The 20,272-nt window shown below is 43.3% G+C and overlaps 1 protein-coding gene across 1 annotated transcript in view; it reads right to left on the bottom strand.

Annotated features, from left to right (window-relative positions):
- Window positions 1-13,405: 13,405 nt before the first annotated feature.
- crppa (CDP-L-ribitol pyrophosphorylase A) overlaps window positions 13,406-20,272 on the bottom strand; it is a 42,242-nt gene continuing 35,375 nt past the window's right edge. Inside the window, exon 10 of the mRNA XM_076081279.1 lies at window positions 13,406-14,101. Within this exon, the coding sequence (XP_075937394.1) occupies window positions 13,997-14,101 (105 nt within the window). The 3' untranslated portion in view covers window positions 13,406-13,996. The remainder of the gene's footprint in view (window positions 14,102-20,272) is intronic.

Raw genomic sequence — 20,272 nt, 5'->3', positions numbered from 1 at the left:
TTTACATGCCGCCATCACTTCGTGGTCTGGCGCGAGGCATCGAAAGTGATCAGAAATCGGACCAACAAAAGGCCCCGGCCAAGCCGGAGAGTAAATAAGTAATAAATCTATCCCACATCAGCGGGACGTTTCTCTGTAAACATGCTCTTTAAGAAAAAGAAAAAAAAGGAGCGCGCCGCGGCGTCCCGTGTGGATGGGAAGATGGCCGACATTCCTGCTGCTCTCCACAAGAAAGAGCGGCGATAGAAAAAGAGCCGAGAGTTTACGGGGGTTTTTTTGGCCGGCTTCTCTCGGAGCATCTGGTGACTTTAATCACAACAAAGCACAATTAGTCAACGTCGGAGAGACGGAGAGGAGGCGAGAGGGAGGGTTTGTGTGGGACGTGTGAGAAAGACGGAGGGAGGAAGAGCGAGTGAAAATGTGTTTCCATCGGGCCCTGGACATGGAAATCATAATGAGAGTAAATCTGCTCAGTTTATGACAATTAGGTCAACATTTATCTCCAGAACACTGCAGACTGACAACTTTCCTCGGCTACAGAATCAACAGATGTTTTGATGTTTGTAATAAAAGTCAATAGGAGTCACTTTAATCAAAGTTTGTGGAATGTTTTTCAAACATTTATTTATTTTCCCCCGTGGTGTTGGGATCAGCAAGAGCTGGAGGAAGCATGTTTCAGAGGAAACAAATGTTTGGCAAACCGACGGACATTCATTCCCTGCTTTGCTTTTCTTCACTTTTTGTATGTGATTTTTCATTTTTCTTTCAAATGCAACTGATTTCATATGAAGTTGAAATTTGAAATCTGGATACAGATGATGAACATAAAGAAAACTGTTATTCTTTACAACAAAAACAGATTTGCAAATGTATTATATTCTTATCAAAACAGCATTAACGCATTGCAGAGAAGATCAAATCTGACGTCTGACATAATCAACTTATGAAGCTGCATTAGCAAAAAGTTGCCTCTTCACACCAATCAGATGCAATCAGAGCAACATCAGAATGTTATTTATTTCTCTGTTTCGTAAGAGACTGTGTACAATATTAGATATAAATGTTACCGTTTGTCCAACATTCTTTCTCCTTTTTGCTCTATTTTTGGTCACCACCAACTCCTGGCATTAAAAGCAAACACACAAGATGGTCATATAGCTTTAATGCTTGTATTTGGGGGTTTGTATGTTTTATAATTATTATATATTATTATAATATAATCTCTAAATTCTCTTTCTTTACTTCCTTCTCTCAAGGGCTCTGTAACTATTGTTTTTAAATAGCTTACTTCTTGTGACGTATGATAAGTGTTGCCTCTGTGTCCCCCCCCCCCGGCTGATTCAAGAGGTCACACATCAGCATGGCGACCATTTCACTGGTCAACATCGGGTCCGTTTAATAGAAATGGAAAGAGGCTGGGATTGCTGTGGGAGTTTGAAACTGATCCCTCGCTCCCTTGTAAAAGTTGCACACTTAGCTGGACGCATGCAATGAGGTGAAATAGATCGTAGCAGAGTGGGTGTGAAATATACGCGCAGCTCTCGGCCACCTGCGGGTCCCACGCACCGAAGAGAGCCGGAGGTGAAGCGAGGAGCAATAACCCCAATAACTTCTACGCCTCAAATTAACAGTGCTTCTTTTAAAAAAGAGGCCTCCCACGCAGCTATCAGCACGTTCTGCCCCGAAGAGACTAATTATCAGCTCCGAGAGTTCAGCCGAAGACTCAACCTCATAGGTCAGCGCAGACAGACGGCCACGCCTTCATACCGTCATAAAACACCGTCATAAAATAGACCTTGATGACATAAAACAAAGCGATTGGCTTTGACGTGGGAGGAGATTTTAGCTCATTTGGGGGTTTTAACAAAAAAAAATAAAAAAAGGGAACCAGATCTGAATTGATCCCCGTGCTTTACGGCCTGCTTCCCCCTCTGCGCTATAGGTCGCTGGATTTATTCCCGCGTCTGCACAGCAGGATACAAATCATCCTCGGACTCTCTTTCTTCTGCTCCCCCCCCCCCCCCCACACCCTTCTTTCTCTCTCTCCCTCTGAAGCGAGGGATGTGGCTGTCTGCAGGACAGAAGAGTCCGGCTCTCTGCCCTCCGGAAGAATTAGGCCCGCAGACATTACCACATAGGATTTTGCGGTGCGTAGCTTTTCAAAAAGGGGGAACCAGTCCTGGCTCCACCACTGGTCCCTCTCCTGCGGGCCTCTTTCCCTCACTCTCTAATTAGATTAGCCGGGTCCCCAATCTGGCAGCATGGCTACCTTTGTGGGAGTGCAATATCTGGTCTTAAGAGGAGGAAATGACCTAAATGTTGGTCAGCATGGTATTCTGTTACGCTCAAGGGTGTGCTGACAAAACGACTTGGGTAATGAAGACGTCGGAGGTGAAGGAGGGAGAGAAGGGAGAAGAAAATTTACAGCCGAGCTCTATGAAAAGTGCCGGGCTGACCGAAGGCTTGTGGTCGGGGGGGGGGGGGGCAGCCATTTTTGGGAGGAGAGCTGGCGGCTGAGGGTGCCATCGCAGGTCGGGTCAGTTCCAAAACAGCCAATTAGGCGCTCAGGGGCTGTTGCATGTCAGTAAATATCACCCGAGCATGTCGCTACTTAGAGGCCTACAGTTAACTTGCAATAAAAAATGTAAAAAAGCAAAAGTGGATCTTTCAGTCAGGATGAATGCTGAAGTCACAGAAAAATGACGGGACCACTTTGTGTCTGCTGTTTTCAGCATCTTCAAGTGTCTCAGCAGAAGGCTGTAAAATATCACAGGAAGTCATCGAGCCAACCGATGACGTCGAACTCAAAGCCAACGTTTTGAACGGTTTAGGAGCCTGAGAGTCTTACAGGGACGCTGTATTTCTGTCAGTACGAATGCTTAACCGACTGCCAAACAGATGATTAAGAAATATAAAGAAAACACAAAGTCGGCCTGTGCAAAAAGGAGAAGAGAAGAATAACAAGAAGGCGTTAAAACTGAACGAGGACGGTCAAACGGCACAGAGCTCCCCGCAGCGAAACACATGTGCAGACAAGAGTAATCCAGCCGTGCACTAAATTCCACAGCCAGCCGCGTAGATGGGACGTGACAGTATAAAACGGAGGAGGACGTCTGGAGATTCCACTGACAGGAAGTGAGTGCTGTGAGTGATTCGGCCTCATAAATCATTTTGGGGGGAAAGACACAGGGAGCTTCCAGAAACCCGGAGTCCTTCTTTTTATTTTTCATGCTCAGTTGCTGAGCATGAAATGCTGAGTTGATCATGCTGAGTTGATCCCTCAAAAGGGTGCTGCTGAGCTCCCACGCTATGACACAAATCAAGATGTTATGGCAGGTTGCGATGGCTAACTTGCTTTTGAGGTTTTTTTTTGGTTGTGGTGAAAATGGTTTCAATGCTTCACCGTGGCCCAGAGGGGGCTGAGGCTCGGGCCTGGTGGAGGGGGAAGAGTCCTGAGTGAGGGAGACGTGTTCATGGGAAAGATCCACTGGGGATTTGTCTCTACGGTGTAGTTAGTCTGTGAAATGATGTGTGTGTGTGTGTGTGTGTGTGTGTGTGTGTGTGTGTGTGTGTGTGTGTGTGAGAGGCAGCTGAGATTGACCCTATAATCTCAGTAATTTGGAAGATTTGTTTTGGCTTTCACATTCACACAGAGCTTCTGTTTTTCTGCCTTCATAAATTGTTCTTCTTGATCACAAGTTGATTTTTGTAAACGTAAACACTGATGTGATTGTCAACCTTAACAGTGAAGTACAGTCACGGGTTCATGGGTGGTGACCGTGATCCGTGCAGAATCAGTGAAAACGTATCATTTTTAATAAAAAGCTTTTTATTAATACTAAACTGTTTTATACAATCAGGGCCATTGTTGGTAAAAAAAACAACAAATAGAATTGTGGGGCTTGGGGAGGGGGGGAATAAACATGCAGAATTTCAAAGATTAAAGTAGTGAATTTACACGGAAAAACTTCATTCAATGAGATTAAAGTCACAAATTTCAACCCCCAAAAAACTTGGAAAAAAATGTTTCTTGAGTCGAGGAAGAACTCGTTGGATGAACTTCCTCACACTGAGTTCAAGCCAGTCAGGGGAATATTACCCCCTCACCCATCTCCATCATACTTTTTTTTTACCGAATGGCCTTTAATACGCAGTAATATTCTTTATTCAACATGTTTATATAATGTTTTATTATTATTACCTCCGCCAAGGAAGTTGTGTTTTTGGTTCAGTTCGCATTTCTGTTTGTTTGCAGGATTACTGCCTGATCTTCATGAAACCTGGTGTCAGAGTGTAGCACAGGAGGAACCCTTTACTAATTATCTAATGTGATATTGGAGGTCAAAACATCATGTGCTTGCAGATGATCCTCGCAGCATGATTATATATCTGTGAAAGCAACACATTGTTGTTTTTTGTTACATGTCCTGTTTTAAACAAACCAGATACAACGTGTTAGTGAGATTTACAGCTGCTGGGTGTTTTCCAGCTTTGGACATGAGAGCCGTTTCCTCCTGCTTTCAGTTTGTGAAAAAGTGAAAACACCCTCAAATCGTGCTGAAGCCCTGCTGTTATACGTTCAGGTCAGAATATCTGGTGAAGCTTAACATGACACCGTCATCAGCTGGCCGCTGTGTTGTGTTCTCTGCAACAGAAAAGAAACTCTCAGTCTAACCCCGGCTCAGAGCTGCAGGCCACAGACGGTGGATTAAGGCAAACAGAAAGAGAGAAGCGGTGAGTTGCTGGTTTAAAGGGCGGTAATGGGTACCGAGGTGGGACGGCGCCAGCGTGACACAGCATTAGCAATCTGGCAAAGCATGGGTGGAAATGTGCTGGTATATTTATACTGTGAGACTAATGAGGGAAATGGAGAACAGGTGAGCAGGTGGGCGGGTTCACTGCAGAGAGTCAGGTGACTGGTGGACAGGTAGAGAAATGGCAATGAAGGGGAAGAAGTGGGAATGTGGCTGAAGGGGAGAACGGGCGAGTGTTCTCTAAAGGCTGTAATAGAGACCGAAACACATAAAGGACGTCAAGGCCAGTTACCAGGAGACAAACAACAAGCTTCACCCGGTTAAATCCTCGTTTAACTTTAAATCTTGTTCCACCAAACTTTAAAACTAGCTTATTAACAAGAAAGATTCAAGTCAAACCTCTCTGTAAACGTCTGGCTCTGCTGTGAAACAAGTACTTTTATTGCCTAAACATAACACAGTGGACCACCACTGATGAAGAATCAGACATGTATTAATGCATCAGCACTTTACAGACTGGAGCAGCCGTCTCACTGCTTGTGTGGGTGGGAGCTGTAATGGATGGACGTCCTGTCTCGCATGGAGGCGGGCTTTGATTGATTGGCGCCGGAGGAGTGGAGGAGCAGAGACGAGCAGCCAGGATGGATGAGGAGGGAGGAGGGAGGCGCTGAGCTCTGCTGATATTTCATCGTCTGAATCACGAACACAGAACCCAAAACCCACAGCTGCTTCCAACTAACCCCCCCCCTCCCCCCCCCCCTCCGCCAGCTTCAGCTCGGTTCTATCAACTTTATTGGCAACAAAGTGAAAGAGAAATGTTTCACAATTCAAGATAAGACATCAGTGTTATATAATCTCTCTTCCTCCTCTATCAGCGAGCGGTTCAGGAGCTGAGAGGTTCTTCTTTCTTTCTTTCCACTTTTAAGCATCATCCTTTCTTTCACTCTTCATCCGTCTTTTCATTCCTTCCAGTTTTCTGCTTCCTTTCTTTCTTCCTTTCGTTTTTCTTTCCTTCCTTCATTCATTGTTTCTTCTCTTTCTTCTGTTTAATGATCCTTCCATTTCTTTCCCTTTTCTCTCTCTCTTCCTTCTTTCCATTTGTTTCCTTTCTTTCCTTCCTTACATTTGTTTTGCTTCCAGTGTTCCTTACCTTCTTTCTTTCTTTCCATTCCTTGTTCCCTTCCTAATTTTCTTCATATTTTGCTTCATCCTCCTCTCCTTCCCTCTTTCTTTCCATATAGTTTTTGCTGGCTTTTCATTTCCTTCCTTGATTCCCTCCTTCCTTCCATATTTTGTGCTCATGCCCTGTTTCTTTCTTTCTTTGCGTCCTTCCTTGCTTCTTTCCTTTCCTTTCTTATTTAACTCCTTCCTTCTGATCTTCTTTCATCCCTCACTTCCATTGTTTTAATCCCTCTTTCCTTTCCTCATGCCTCCCCTCTCGTCTCTCCACAGTTTCTATTCACAACCTGTAAATAAATGTTTTCCACATTATCTATCCACTTTAACGCTCATACTGTCTCATGTTATGAGCGTGTGGGACATCCTCCATTTATAAAGACTTGCAGCCAAAAGCACAAAGAAGAAAACTCAAACAGACGTTCACGTCCGGATGACTCATCCCCTCCTGTTCTCCTGATGATGGAGAACCCATTAACCCGCAGCACCCGGCCGCCTCCGAACACAAATAATCAGCTCTGATGTGCCATCGCGTCTTGCCTCCGCCATAATTGTAGATAATTGTTGGACCCAATTTGGACCAATTCACCCTATTACTAAACTCTGTGTTACATCTGATCCTGGTCTTTGGCAGCGGTAATGTAGACAAGGTTTGGACCTCAGAGCTGCTGAGTGAAGGAGTCCACAAAGATTACACCAGAAAGCTTCTGATCTCAGACTTATGTTGAGCAAAGAGTACTGTGATTAAGTACATTACTCAGAGGTATTTAAAAACATCCATCATTTAGTGTTGGTATATGTATGACAATACTATTGATATATATGTATTTATTAAATGTAATGTATAAAGGATTCGTGCATATGATGAACCTATACTGGACAGAATTATTAAAGCTTTTTAGCCCCTTTACTTTAGACTTCTGTATGAAACCCGCCACTCAACACACAGTCGTGGTTCACCACAGCACCACATCGTGGGCCCCCGGGGGCCACGTCCCAGGCTGCTGCAGCTGGCAGATGAGGCTTCACACTGACTGACCCACTGAATCTCCATTTCCAGCAGGTTGTTTCAGAGGTAGCTGTCAGCGAGGGTCCTGCTGAGTCTCATTTATAAGGCGAGCCTCAGCTGTGTGTGGACCAGTGACGGCTCAGGAGGGGAGAAATGTGCAACTGATTTGGCCCTCAGGAGCGGTCAGCGAGTGGGGGAGGTTGGAAATATGTGGGAGTGGGTACGGGGGCCGGAGAAGACGGAACATTAAGAAATATATATGTTCTACAGTTGTTTGGTATTCAAACACGACCACGCTGAAGGAAAGTTATTCCCCAACAGTGTTGATCTCTGGCAGCTTTTCCCAACATCTGCCTGTTTGTTTCCCGGTCAATGCTCTGGGAAATGATGAAGCGCATACACTCCTGGATTCTGTTATAGTGTCATGAAATCCCCAAATTCCCCTCCAGCTTGCTGACTGCTGTTTAGAAATTCAACTGTTATTTTAATCCAAACCACAATATTTTCCAAAACCTAAGCAAGTGATAGCGAGCAGCAGGAGTGAGTTAGTGAGTCAATTAGAAATAAAAACGACATGATCAGGTTTGTATTATAGTTTTGTGATACTTTCTGTTTCAGTATATTTCCTAAATACTTACCACTCAAGCAGTTTTATTTCTAATAACGTTCACATTGCGGACGCTAAAAAGGGTTTAAATGTGAAGTAACTTCATCACAGTCTCACTGCAATGTAACAGAAAACTCTAATTATATGTGATTGAACTGATGCATTATTTAGAAAAGGTTCAATCAATTAATGGCGGCAAATTTCCAAGTAATAAAGAGCAATATCAATACCAAACAATGTTTTTTTTACATGAATAACTTAATGTTTATTGTTTTATTTCTTTGATCTCTGAGTGTGTGTAGAACGTGATGCTTTACACTGAAAACCCATAAAGTCCACTGACATGTCGAGAAAGAATGAGAAAGCTGCACACTTCTAACGCCGATGAATTTATTTCAACTAACAAAGAGCAACTTTTTATCTGAACTTTATGACATAAATAAATTACAGATCAATACAAATGTGGATTGTTTTAATCTAAGTTGTTTTTCTGGTTTGTACCGGTTGATTTGTAGATCAGGTGGACCTGTGATTGGTCTCCTGATTGTCCTGATTTGTATCACCTGTCCCAGTTGGTCCCAGTCAGCTGTACCTGAAGAAGGTTTGTTTGTTGAAACGTTGATAGTTAATAAATGGATTCGAGTTGTGAGTGTCCAGCTTCCCCATTCTTTGTCTTCCATGTCTGCCTGCGAGCCGACGCCTCACTAAAGTAGAGTTTTCCTTCAGATTTTTAAAAGTTGATATCATCCAAATGCATTCGCCTTCACACGACCTCGTGTGATCTGAATAGTCCTCGTGGAAAAAGTCATTTTCTAAACTCACACCAGGATTTAACAGCGAGCACATGAAGACCACGTTAAAAAATGTAGGTTTTTCTCAACATCATCACAGTGTTGGATGTGCAGCAAAGAGGAGCATGTGTCATTAAAATCCCCCCTCCCCCCCACAGTGACTTGATCTCTAAACCTCCAGACCACCGAAATCACAACTTAAACCAAACCAAACAAATTCTGCATGAACTCATTTCTCCACACACACTGACATCATTCCCGACATGTTTACACTTCTGCACAGTGATCGCTCCAACGTTTCATCTGAAGAAGTTTTACGGGACGCTTCATCTGAATTTCGCTTCACCCTTTTATTACAGTTATTGTGGCCGCATGCGAGACAGCACTCCTGCATAGAAGTGCTTGGATTTGTCGGTTAGACGGTTGTGTATTTGTTTTAAAGTAATCTCCACCAGATGGCACTATGCACATGCTCCTCTCTGATTCAGGTGGCACTTGTATGAGGAGCTTTAATCTGAAGTGACTTCCAGTGCTGCAAACATTAAATATGACATTCATGTTTTCATTGTTAGCATTGGTGGGAATTCATGGAAAGCAATTTGTGTTAGAGCAACACAAACAGACTCTGAACGCCACTGATGTCCAACAATATCAGAGCGGGTTTCATGCTCCGGGATGCCAGACAATGTGGGCTCACTATGACTTCATGAGGTCACATTCCTGAACACCTTCCCTCCCGTATTCATCGCTGCGTTATTGTACTTGGCATCCCGCCTCTCGGAGCTTCCTGGCCCGTCCAAAGTCCTCATATTCTTCGGTCTGCTCTGTTGACCTCCTCACTGTGTTTGTTTTGTAGTCTCCAGGAAGAAGGGCTTTCTTGTGGCTTCTCTCAGGCGCTGCTGGCATGGACGCGCCGCTGTGATCTGTGATCCAGATTTGGGAATCCTTCAGCCGGGGATGAACTTAGGGCAAGAGAATCTAAATTTAGGGTTGTCACATTGGTTTCAAACCCAGGAAAGACTGGAGCGAATGTGCTCTCATTGGAAAGACACACACACACACACACACACACACACACACACGTCCAAGGCCGTAATCAGAGCTGTGGTTGGCTGGTCGGGGCGACGACGTGCCGTCTGAGCCTGGCAGACCTGCAGACCGTCAAACTGTGGGATCTGGCTTCGGTCTGCCTCCCTGGAGCCCCAGCTGTGGTGCTATCTAAACAGGGTCCTGGTCTGAGGTATCAGCCAAGGCCCCGTGGCTCTGGTTAGCATTGAGCTAGCTCGGCTCAGACATTAACAGCAGGAACAGCAACCAGGACTGAGCCATCGGAAAGCAGCTCGGGTTAATCTCAGGGTCAGGAAATTAATAAGATGATAGATGTGCGTTTCAAAGACAACTTTGAAATCAATCACAGGTCAGAGGGCTTTTTATGCTTTTTATTTAGATTTGACAGTTTAAAGATGAAGAGAGAGAGAGAGAGAGAGAGAGAGAGAGAGAGAGAGAGAGAGAGACGCAACAAATGTCTTCATCCAGACTCAAACCGCAGACATTGTGGTTCATGGTCAGCGCCTTAAATCACTGGTGGAGACCTTTGTTGTCCCTGTTTACACTTAAATAACAGACTGATCACTTCAAAGAATGTCTAAAAAAGACTTAGTGTGGATAACCTATAAAAGGACAGAAATATCACCCAACGGCTGAATTGAGACTGAAAACCTACTTTATTTGTCCCTCTTAGATTAGATTACACAGAATACAATCACTGAGACAACAAAACGCAGTTCAGCATCTAACCAGAAGGGACAATATCAGTACAATTTATATAGAGAATAAACAGTAATATAAAGAATAAATATAGAATGTAGAATAAACTGACTCAATCGTTCACTTAGCGATGTCAATGTGCGTGTATACAGTATCTTTAGTCACGATATATATAAAAAATATATGATTTTTTTTATTTCATTCGTCCCTGTTGTTTACCTGCTGTTTTTGTTCTTAGTCTTACATTACTTATTTATTTTTGAATTTTGTAAATATTCACCTGTAAAAGGACTGCCTTGTTCTGTCTGTGAAGGAAACAATACATATAATAATACAAAAGAAGAGGCAGATATGAATACACTACAATACTTACATTAAGTAGGCAAAATATATTGTGCAGAAGTACAATAGTGACAATAGTGAGAATAAACAGCTGGTCTAAATATGCATATGTACGAGTAAGTGATGTATAAATACAACAAGTTACAATTGAGAGCTACGAATGCTATTTATTTACAGCCTATTCTGTTAATAAGCAATACAATCGTCTGTAACTGTGTTATGTTCGTTATTGTAAAGTCTATTGAGACACTGGCATTCCACACTTATAAACTTACTTATGAAGATGAATAATAGAATAGATGGAGCAGAATTTGGCCTATTGTTTCTATCCCCACTCCTCCACAGAAGTACTTCAAAGGACAGTTAAAGATTTGTTTTTCAGTCCAATCCTTTGAAAAGTACAATAATCCGTGTATTTCTACCACATCTCAGCACCACAAACAGCTTCAGTCTCACCAAAACATCGAAACTTTCAGAGCAATATGCCCCCCTAGTGGAGAGACAATGTCTCACACGCGCATCCCACCAGATGTATTAACATGAATGTCCACCAGGTGGCCCTACACCCAAAGAAATGCATCGTTTATCATCTTCAGCACAGCCTCTTATCTCCAGGCATGTGAGTAGCATTGATGAAGTACTTACATGCAGACGTTTCTGTCCTCCTCACTCTTTTCATGTGTTTATGTCACAACACCTGAATCACTTCACCCCCCCCCCCCCCTTCAGTTTCTGACCAAAAAGGAAACATTTACTTTTATCAACCTCAGAGATATGCAAGTAAATTCCAAGATGATGAGTCAGCACCGCGTCCACAGTGAGTAGTCTGTCTTTAAATGATAGTCAGACGCCAACATGAACCATGAGACAGGTGTGGCTTGCGGTTATCATTCCTAATTCAGCTAATATCAGGCTTCAGCTTCCAAAGTGGGTTTTTTAGTTGTAAATGACCTGTTTTAGTTTACTCAGTGTTTTATATATTGAAGTTTTCTACTAAATGAACAGTAACTTTGCACAGAAGCAGAACGGTGGATTTTGTCCCTGACTGACTGACTTATTGCCAAAAATAGTCCCCAACAGTATTTGCTCCTGTCTGAGTAACGCTACAGTGCTACAGTGACCAGCTTCTTTAAGGAAATTACTGATATTTACAAAAATGTATGAAACTTTAAATTTGTGCCTCATTATTAAAGATTTAGTGTTCTGTAACGAATGGGCACAAGACAGGAGAGGGAAGTCAGACACGTTTTAATGGGATTTGTTGAGATAAATATAGATTAAGGGCAACAAATGAATACATGAAAGTAGAGAAGGTGGAGGAAGCATTCAGAAGGCAACAACATAAAAGGACAATCCTGAATGAATGAATAAAAAATGCAGATGCGGTCACTTCACACCATTAGCTGCTGGCAGCGCTCATCATATTCCACTCTGGGTCACAATCTCCAGAGAAAGCCCTGAAATAGAAGCGTGTGTTGTTGTGAGGAGTTCATTACAGGAGTCTGAAGATGCCTCGAGGCGGCTCTCCATCAACAGTTGGAATTCCACCGAGCTGCAGAGGACGGAGAGACGCAGGAAACTGGAGATGCCCTGGAAGTGTGAGAGGTGTACACAAAGCGCCGAGGCCTTTGTGGCCGCCTCAGGAATGTTCCGGCATCAACACTTTTAAGATCTCTTTGATGTGCGCGACTGGTTTCAACCCTTTCCTGTGACAAGTACATGAACCCCGAGGACAGCTGCTGTCACCTGCACACACAAAGTCAAATGTTTCTCCATATTCAGTTATGCTTCAGAGGTGGAACAAGTGCATTTACTCAAATTAATTCATTCAAGTTCAGTTTTGATGAGATTTTCGACTTCTCCTCAACATATTGCACTTTCTACTCCACTATATCCCTCTGACAGCTGTAATCACAAGATATTCTGCTCATTAAAAAGGGGCTGAATTCGAAATTCAGAGCAAATCTGTGATTGAGGGGTTGCCTCTATATGGCTCTCAACATGGTGACGGCTGAGCTGGCGGCTAACAGCTAACAGCTAACAGCAGCAACATTTCTGACGGAGCTAAAATTGTTTGGCTCGGTGGGGAATTGGATGGTGGGCGTTACGCTTCCGAGAGGACGCCGATGCCAGCGGTAACACACACACACACACACACACACACACACACACACACACACACACACACACACACACACACGACTGGCTACGTAAACAAAGCAGAGAAACTCAGATTACAACACACACCCCGGTAGAGTGACTTCATTCTCTGCTCAGGGCACCATTCATCCACTACATCATTACATAACAAACAGCCGCTTGCCACGATATTAATGTTCTAAATTTCAAATTTCAGATGTTACTTTCAACATGAGATGAATATCGCTGATGTTGCTACATTTTTGGGAATTATCCAAATAAGATTTCAAGAAAAAAGAAAGCAAGAGCCAAATCTAAAAAGTCTAGGTGTAATTAACAACGTGGCCCAGAGTGAGTGAGCACTGCCCTCTGTGTTTATGTAATGAGGGTCAGACAGGTGAGAGGTCAGGTGATCTGCTGTGAGAAACACCTATTTTAAAATCCATGTTAAGAATATTCTGAAGTTTATGTAAACATCAAACAAACACAGGACTTTGATCAGGTGACCTGGGTGAAACAGAAAGTTGACTTATTTTGTCACATTAGTCGTTCTTATCGTGACTCGTTGGTCCCGTGAGTCACGTGATCAGCTAGTCACATGACTCGTTCATCACTCCGTGGTCCCATGAGTCGTTAGTCAGTGAAGTTAACGTCAACCACGATCGTTTCCCAAAACTAACCAAATGCTCGTGTTGCCCAAACCTAACTTCCTGAGGAAACGGAAGTTTATTTTTGAAAAGACTGAAATCTGAATATTTTGTGATTTCTGAATAAAAATCAAAAGAACATTTCCAGAAATAAACACTCGTACGGTACAATATGCAGAAGACAAATATGCCATTTATTGTTTTAAATAAGCAGTTTTCATGGAGTAAAAAAATATAAACTCCATATTACATATTAGTGTCGTCATTAAGAACTACATCCAGTGGTAAAAGCAGTGGTTATGACACAATACAGTAGTTTATTCAATGTGTTTATAGTGTTGAATCGTCACCTGATTGTATGTGTTGTGGTGTCTTCATTAATACTCGCATCACTGCCGGTATAAATAGTTTTAATAAGAAATATTTGCATTCGAGTATGAAGCATTTTCGTGTTGTTTATTCATCATGCCCCATTTTCCCCAAAACGACATTGTAAAGCAGCAGGAAGGTGCAGCATTGACAGATTTTGAATCAATGCAGCCCAATCGCACGGTTCACCCGGTCGACTCTGTGTGAGGCTCAGCCCTGCCGGCAGCAGCCGAGAGACGAACAGGGGAAACACTGAAGCACATAAAAACACAGAGCGATGGCCGCTTTGTGTCCTACAGACGCTAGAGGGGGCCGTGTGCATCAGTATCTGACACAGAGGGGGCGTCACACAGCGGCGGGATCTGATGACCAACACCAAATAACAACCTGCTGCTTCAGGCCTGCAGAAGCTGTCCCACCAGGGCGGGGCTCCTCTCCCGGATCAGGGCTGACGTGATCTCAGCGACCCTCGATACTGACCTCTCCCAACGTTCTGTGTCCTGAGAGAGAGGAGGAGGAGGAGAGACAAGGAGGACCCGTAAAACTACAGACAGACACTCATTACATAAGCTCAGCACTAGAGACTCCTGCAATAACAAACTGAGACATCTCCACGCACATTCACATTTGTTCATGTTTATCCTTTCTCCCACTAGTCACGACTCCCGTCTGAGTCATCCGTGTGTTTGTACACCAGCAGCATCCAGTTAGCGTTAGCAGCCAGTTCAAACTAGCTGCTCCACTTGTAGAAACAGCACAAGTAAGGAACAGGCCTGTTGGGAAGGAGTCATCGATGGGTTTGGCTGCACGAACATCTCTCACAAACAGTAGATTAAAAAAAAAAAAAGAAGTGGGCAAGGTTCCAAACTCTGACGTCTCTTCATGAGAGAAGAGCTGTGAGGTCAAACACACACACACACACACCGCACACACTGAATTCACCACATGCGATCTGATTGTGGAATCAAGGACTCTCTCGTGACTCCCGTGTTATTGTATGTTCAAATCAACAGATGGAAACAATTTACCAAAGGGGGGGGGGGCGCACAATTAACTTTCCCTTTTCCCAAATTTGTGTTGATGTCAAGTCCTCTGAAGCTTGTGAACCAACAGGGCCTACTTTGAGATCTATGGTGCATGATATTGGACAGATCTACGCTGAACCACACGCAAGACAAAAGTTTCTTTTCAAGGCAAACTCTACTGTTGTGGTTGTTTTGTCACTCCTCTCTTCTGCATCTCTTTCTTCTTTTGTTCTCGGCAGGCCGCCTGCACGATGCACTTTTAATGGTTTTCACTCGCCTGACTCCATTCCTCAGGCCACACAGCGACTCCCTACTTTGATTTAGTTTCTTGATGAGGCCTAAGAATGACCCGTTTTCCATCTTTTCAAAGGCACTGCAGTTCAAGGAGCTTTACTTTTTGTTCCTCACGTAGATTTATGCTTCATGCTCTACCTGGACTTTTTGCACGAATGGATGGTGGACTTTAATAAGGCTTTTGATGTATAGCAGCATGCATGAGGGACAACATATAAAAAATATTTTCATTTCTTGAAACTTTTAAAAGGTTCGAGAGAACTGGGCAAAAACAAGATGTTTAACCACAGAAGAAGAAGGGAAGGAAAGACCTGGGATGGATTCTGGTTTCTGCAACGAGCAAATAGTTTCATATACATTAGTTCTGCATTCATAAAACATTAAACCTACATGATCAGTTAAATGGTAAGTCTGTTATTTTTTTTATATATTTCCACAGTTTTAGCCAACTAATTGTATGCTAAGATTTTAATTCTTGCATGTAGTTTACAAAGAAAACTTCGGCAGATTTACTGTGAAAATTCATAGCAACGTTTCTAACAATGGGTCCTTGTTTTTATTGATTTTGCCCCAAAAAATATATGTATAAAAGGGTCTTAAATATGCACTTGATGAGGTTAAAGCTACATGTCCCAGACTAAAAAGATGAACTCATAACCTTATTTGGCTGGTTACTGTAGCTTACAAATCTCCACCAAGTGGACCGATTGGTCTGGCATCGTGACATCGGTTCCTCGGTTAAAAAAACGATCGGAGGGGAAAACGATTAGCGCATCAGCGCCACGGGAAATCTGTTGGAGTGACGCCAATTACTGTCAGACTGAAGATGGAAACAAAATGTCACGAGTTGAGAATTCTGTCAGTTATCAGATAAATTAAGAGGAGAGAACTGCTAACGTCACCTTGAACTCAAACAGACAGTTCACAGCTAAACTGCACATACAACTCGTAGAATACATATAGAAGTTTGTGGACTACGGTTTTGAAACCTCGAGTTCGGTATTTTCTTGTTTTCTTTGCAACAAGAAGTGACACGAGAGGGCGGAGGTAAGTATGCTGAATAAGGCATTTTATTTTTAGGCAACCAAAATGTTACGATTAACTTCCATAAACTGAAAAGACGCAGAGAAAGTGTTTAAGTTCTAAGATAAATACATTGACAACTCTCAGACCGGACAACTCTGTGGTAGCGACCTGTCAATCACAATGTAGCCCCACCCCAAAGCATCCCCTGCTTTATGGTCTGTTTGACTCTAAATGGACCATAATGTACTAAATGAACATCATGGTGTATTGAAGAAGACTTGAAACGAGAGATTGAGACCATGAACTCATGTTTACAATGTTTACTGAGGTAATAAATCAAGAGAGAAGTAGAGTCATTTTCTCATAGACTTGCTGCCTACATCCATAGTTTGGGTAATAATTTCACTGTTCAACTTTGAAGGTTCCCGTCTGACATATTTTTGACGATGTCACCGTGCATTCAGATCTTTCATTCGGAAAAAAAGTCGCTTTTAACAGCCGTCACTTTGACCTGTCGTGGCAGGAAAAGTGCAGGTGTAACTAATGACCGTAAGAACGTCTCGTTTCCATTTGGGTGTTCCAGTAAGTCATGACAGTGAGCCAGGATGGACGACACCAGAGACCTTTATTACTTGTGCTGCTACGAGATGTCAAAGACATCTGCTGTGAAAAATACCTTTTACTTTGGCGAGTACAGTGTTATCAAAACAGACCAAAACTATGGCAAAACCTACGACAACTGGATCCAAGTTGTATTAATCGTAATCATCCTTTAAAAACGGGATTGGATTTGACGTCACCGACCAATCTGACACTTTCTCTTCTGGGTCCGTAATCAATTTCATCGTCCAGCTCTCAAACGGCAGGTTTGCTTAGAGGGAAATAAAATAATTTAAGAGAGATTTTCACAAAGCTTTTAATGTCCTAACATCCACAGAGAGGAACATAAAAGTATATTAAAAGTAAATCCTACTGAAATGACAAAATAGCGATTTGTGATCTGGAACATCCTATTCAACATGTCTTCAGGTCTGGCTTCAAAATGCTTTTGGCATTACAACCATGTGTCAGCGGTTTTAACACATTTGGAGGCGAGTGTGTGATCAACTCCAGGAGAAGAAATAAGCTTTTCTCTCACTCCGTCCTTTCTCCATCTTACAGCCTAACTTCACCGGACGGCTCCTAACAGCGCAGTCTGTGCAGGAACCGGACGGGAATGTGACGAGGTGTGAGAGCGATGAGCGTGGAATCGGGCCTGACCGTGGCTAATGGGAGCTAGAGACCCCGGGATCCAGAACTCTCGGAGCACTCCTCCCCTAATCAGAACCAGCGGAGGAGGGGAGTCAGATGACACGGATTTTCCACACCAAACCGACTGAAGGGGGGAACTGGAGTACAGATCAGCGACTCCAGCCTCCTCGTTGATTAAAGCAACAAGGAGGAATGAAAAAAGACGATGGAATCAAAATATGATAGCTTTGAATGAGCTCCAGAGGCATTCTCTGTCAGCTTCTACAATCTTTTCTTTTTTTAAATATGCTTTTTAGATCTAAAATTGGCTAAATCTTTGAAGAATCAAAGGAAATGGAGGGAAGGAAAACCAGTGAGGCTTTCCTGTTTTTCTTTAGGATTTACCCATCTCGTTGTTCTGTGGCTTAATCACAAGTATGAGGAGATCCAGTACATCTGTAAGCAGCCAACAGAAAGCAGCTGATAGCACAACGTTACCACATATCGTCAAAAATATGCAAAGATTCAACAGCGATCAATGATCAGTGAGGAGCTCGCAGAGAGAAATCAAAGCGTCCTAGAATGATCTAATTGCATCTTTTCATTGTTTACACCATAGGCAATCAGATCAAAGCATTCCTCCGATTGTTATCTAAAAGAAATTGCGTCTTCTCACGGAAAGTATTTCAGATGTTACATGTGTTCGGAGGAGCTAAAACGCCATGGGGATGATAATAGCGATGAGCACGATCGTCGGTCGATTACCACCCAAGTGCATTGACGAGGACGATGGGAAAGTCACGAGAACGCCGGGTGTCTCGGGCATATTGAAGACAGCTACGGCAATCAAACCACAGCTAATGCCTCTATTACAGAGGCCTGTTTTCTTACAGGCAGAACAAAAAAAACAAAGAAATACACACGAGAAAATAAGAAAAAGCAAGTCGAGATCACCAAGGAGGATCAAAGTTCTAAGCCCGTCTAAGCCCGAGCGCTGAATTATTTCCAGCCCAGATATGCGGCCTTTGAAATATGAATCATGCTTCATAAAACGGCATTATTAAATCAAGTAGTTGCCTGCACAGTGGAACGCAAATACGACTTGAGCTCTTCATCGACTGGTGGCACAGCTTTAAGTAGTCACAACTGCCACTCAGGCTTCAAATGTGGGGGAGAAAAAAAGCAGAAGAAAAGGGGTAGAATTACTGAATGGCAACAAACTCCGAGGCCTCAGAGATATTTGCATATCTAACTGCTTTCAGGCAGAAATCTATCTGAGCTTGTGAGCTGATTGATCACCGCTCACAGTTCTAGTTAGCCTTGACAGAAAAGAGCTGGTACCCCTCCTGACCCGGGCTTTGCTGCCGTTGGCGGGGGGGGGGGGGGGGCATCCATCCAGGAGGAATAAAGCAGCTCGCTAAACAACCGTGCTTTGGAACACGTAAGAGAGCACACACGCATACGAAAGAGAGTGGGTAGTTACTTCATACCCGTACATGTGCACCCCTGGAATGTGATCCTGGAGGGATTTGCATGTCTCCAGATCATCACAGCCCATCTCCTCCAGCGTTTCCAGTGTCTCTGTCCCCCCGTGTCTCTTCCAGCAGAATCTTGGAGATGGAGAAACCAGTTCGCAGCGCTGAGACGAACAGAGCTGGAGTTGGGTGTTTGGACACATATGAGATAAAACCTGGAGCGAAAGCGTAACTGAGCCTTTGAGATGAAAACCGCGAGCAGAAGAGTCTGATTGATAGAGCTATTTGAGCTAATAGACCTGTTTACGGTGAGGAATTAATCCTCTTATGTTCCACAGACACAAAGATCTTCGTGTGCCAAAGTCTTAAGTGCAGTCGCAAGAAGGAATTTTATTTTAGTCTACTCTAAAAGTGCTCGTTTTTACGAGATTCACCTACCTATTATCAGACATAAGGGGAACTAACTTTCCACTTCATAATGAATAACTGCCACAAATCCCTACTTAAAGGGTGTCCGAGCCAAAAGTATCATCATTTATTCACATTAGTGGAAGGCCTATCACCGGTAATGTGTGCCATGTTGAACGGGAAAGCGACGCATTTACATTTTCTGAAACACAACACTTTATTTTTTTTTTGTTTCCACTGACAGCAGAGCCTCTGCTACATCGATTACCGACGCGTCCAATCCCTTGGTGGCCTACATGACATTTATATAGTTTCTCTTGACAGATTTCACATTTAAAAATAGAGACTGTTCGCAAACAATATATGAACTGGTATCACAGGGGAAAATACCAGTGGATACGAGTCATAGCTGGAGAGAGGTCTGGGGACTTTAGGGGTGTTCGGTTTTATATTCTTCGTGCACACAGAACCTAAATACCAGTCCAAAAGACAAGTCATATTATGAAATTAAGTGACAGCATGGTTTCAATACATAAACAATGCAATATATAATCATTTGACTGGGCAGTAACTAAAAGCAAATCGCTCTCAATCACTCCCATGTGTATGAATGTACAAACACATGCAACAGCCTTGTTATTCCAAACTGCGAACCACAAGTTTATGGAATGGAACTTCAATCATTAGCTTCTATTTTTGCTTACTGTTTAAAAGGGAGGATTTTGACAAGCCGTGAGGCGACAGGTCTTTGAAACGCACAGCAAAAGGGGGGGGGGGGGGGGGGGGGGGGGGGAAATAACAGGGCAGGACTAGCGGACCACACACAATAAGCGATCCTCGAACTCTCTCTTTAATGCCACAGATGCAATCAGCCTCTCCGCCTGAGAGGAGCGCGCAGCGGCACTTTCTGCCACACAAGAAGAACCTGCTTTGAAGCTTTATGGGTTTCAGGCAATTAGGACGTTTTAACGGTGACAATTTGTACGCCTCTGTCACTCTCCCGAGATCCCTCAGCCCCGAGGACTGCTGCTGCTGAGGGCTTCCACTTCTGTTCCCTTCATGAAACGCCAAGAGCGCTGGGTCCTAATTGAAAAACAGCTTATGGAAAAGCTTGGCGCTGAGCCCGAGCCAAGAGAACTGGAAAGAGTTGTTAGAGTCACACCAGCTACCATAACCAAGGTGGCCAAGAGCATTTAGAAAGTTTTTATGGCCT

Source organism: Anarhichas minor, unplaced genomic scaffold, assembly GCF_050575085.1.
Source record: "Anarhichas minor isolate MPS153535 unplaced genomic scaffold, ASM5057508v1 ptg000079l, whole genome shotgun sequence".
Classification (NCBI taxonomy): Eukaryota; Metazoa; Chordata; class Actinopteri; order Perciformes; family Anarhichadidae; genus Anarhichas; species Anarhichas minor.
Note: the sequence above shows the minus strand (reverse complement) of the source record. Positions and strands in the feature narration are given on the sequence as shown.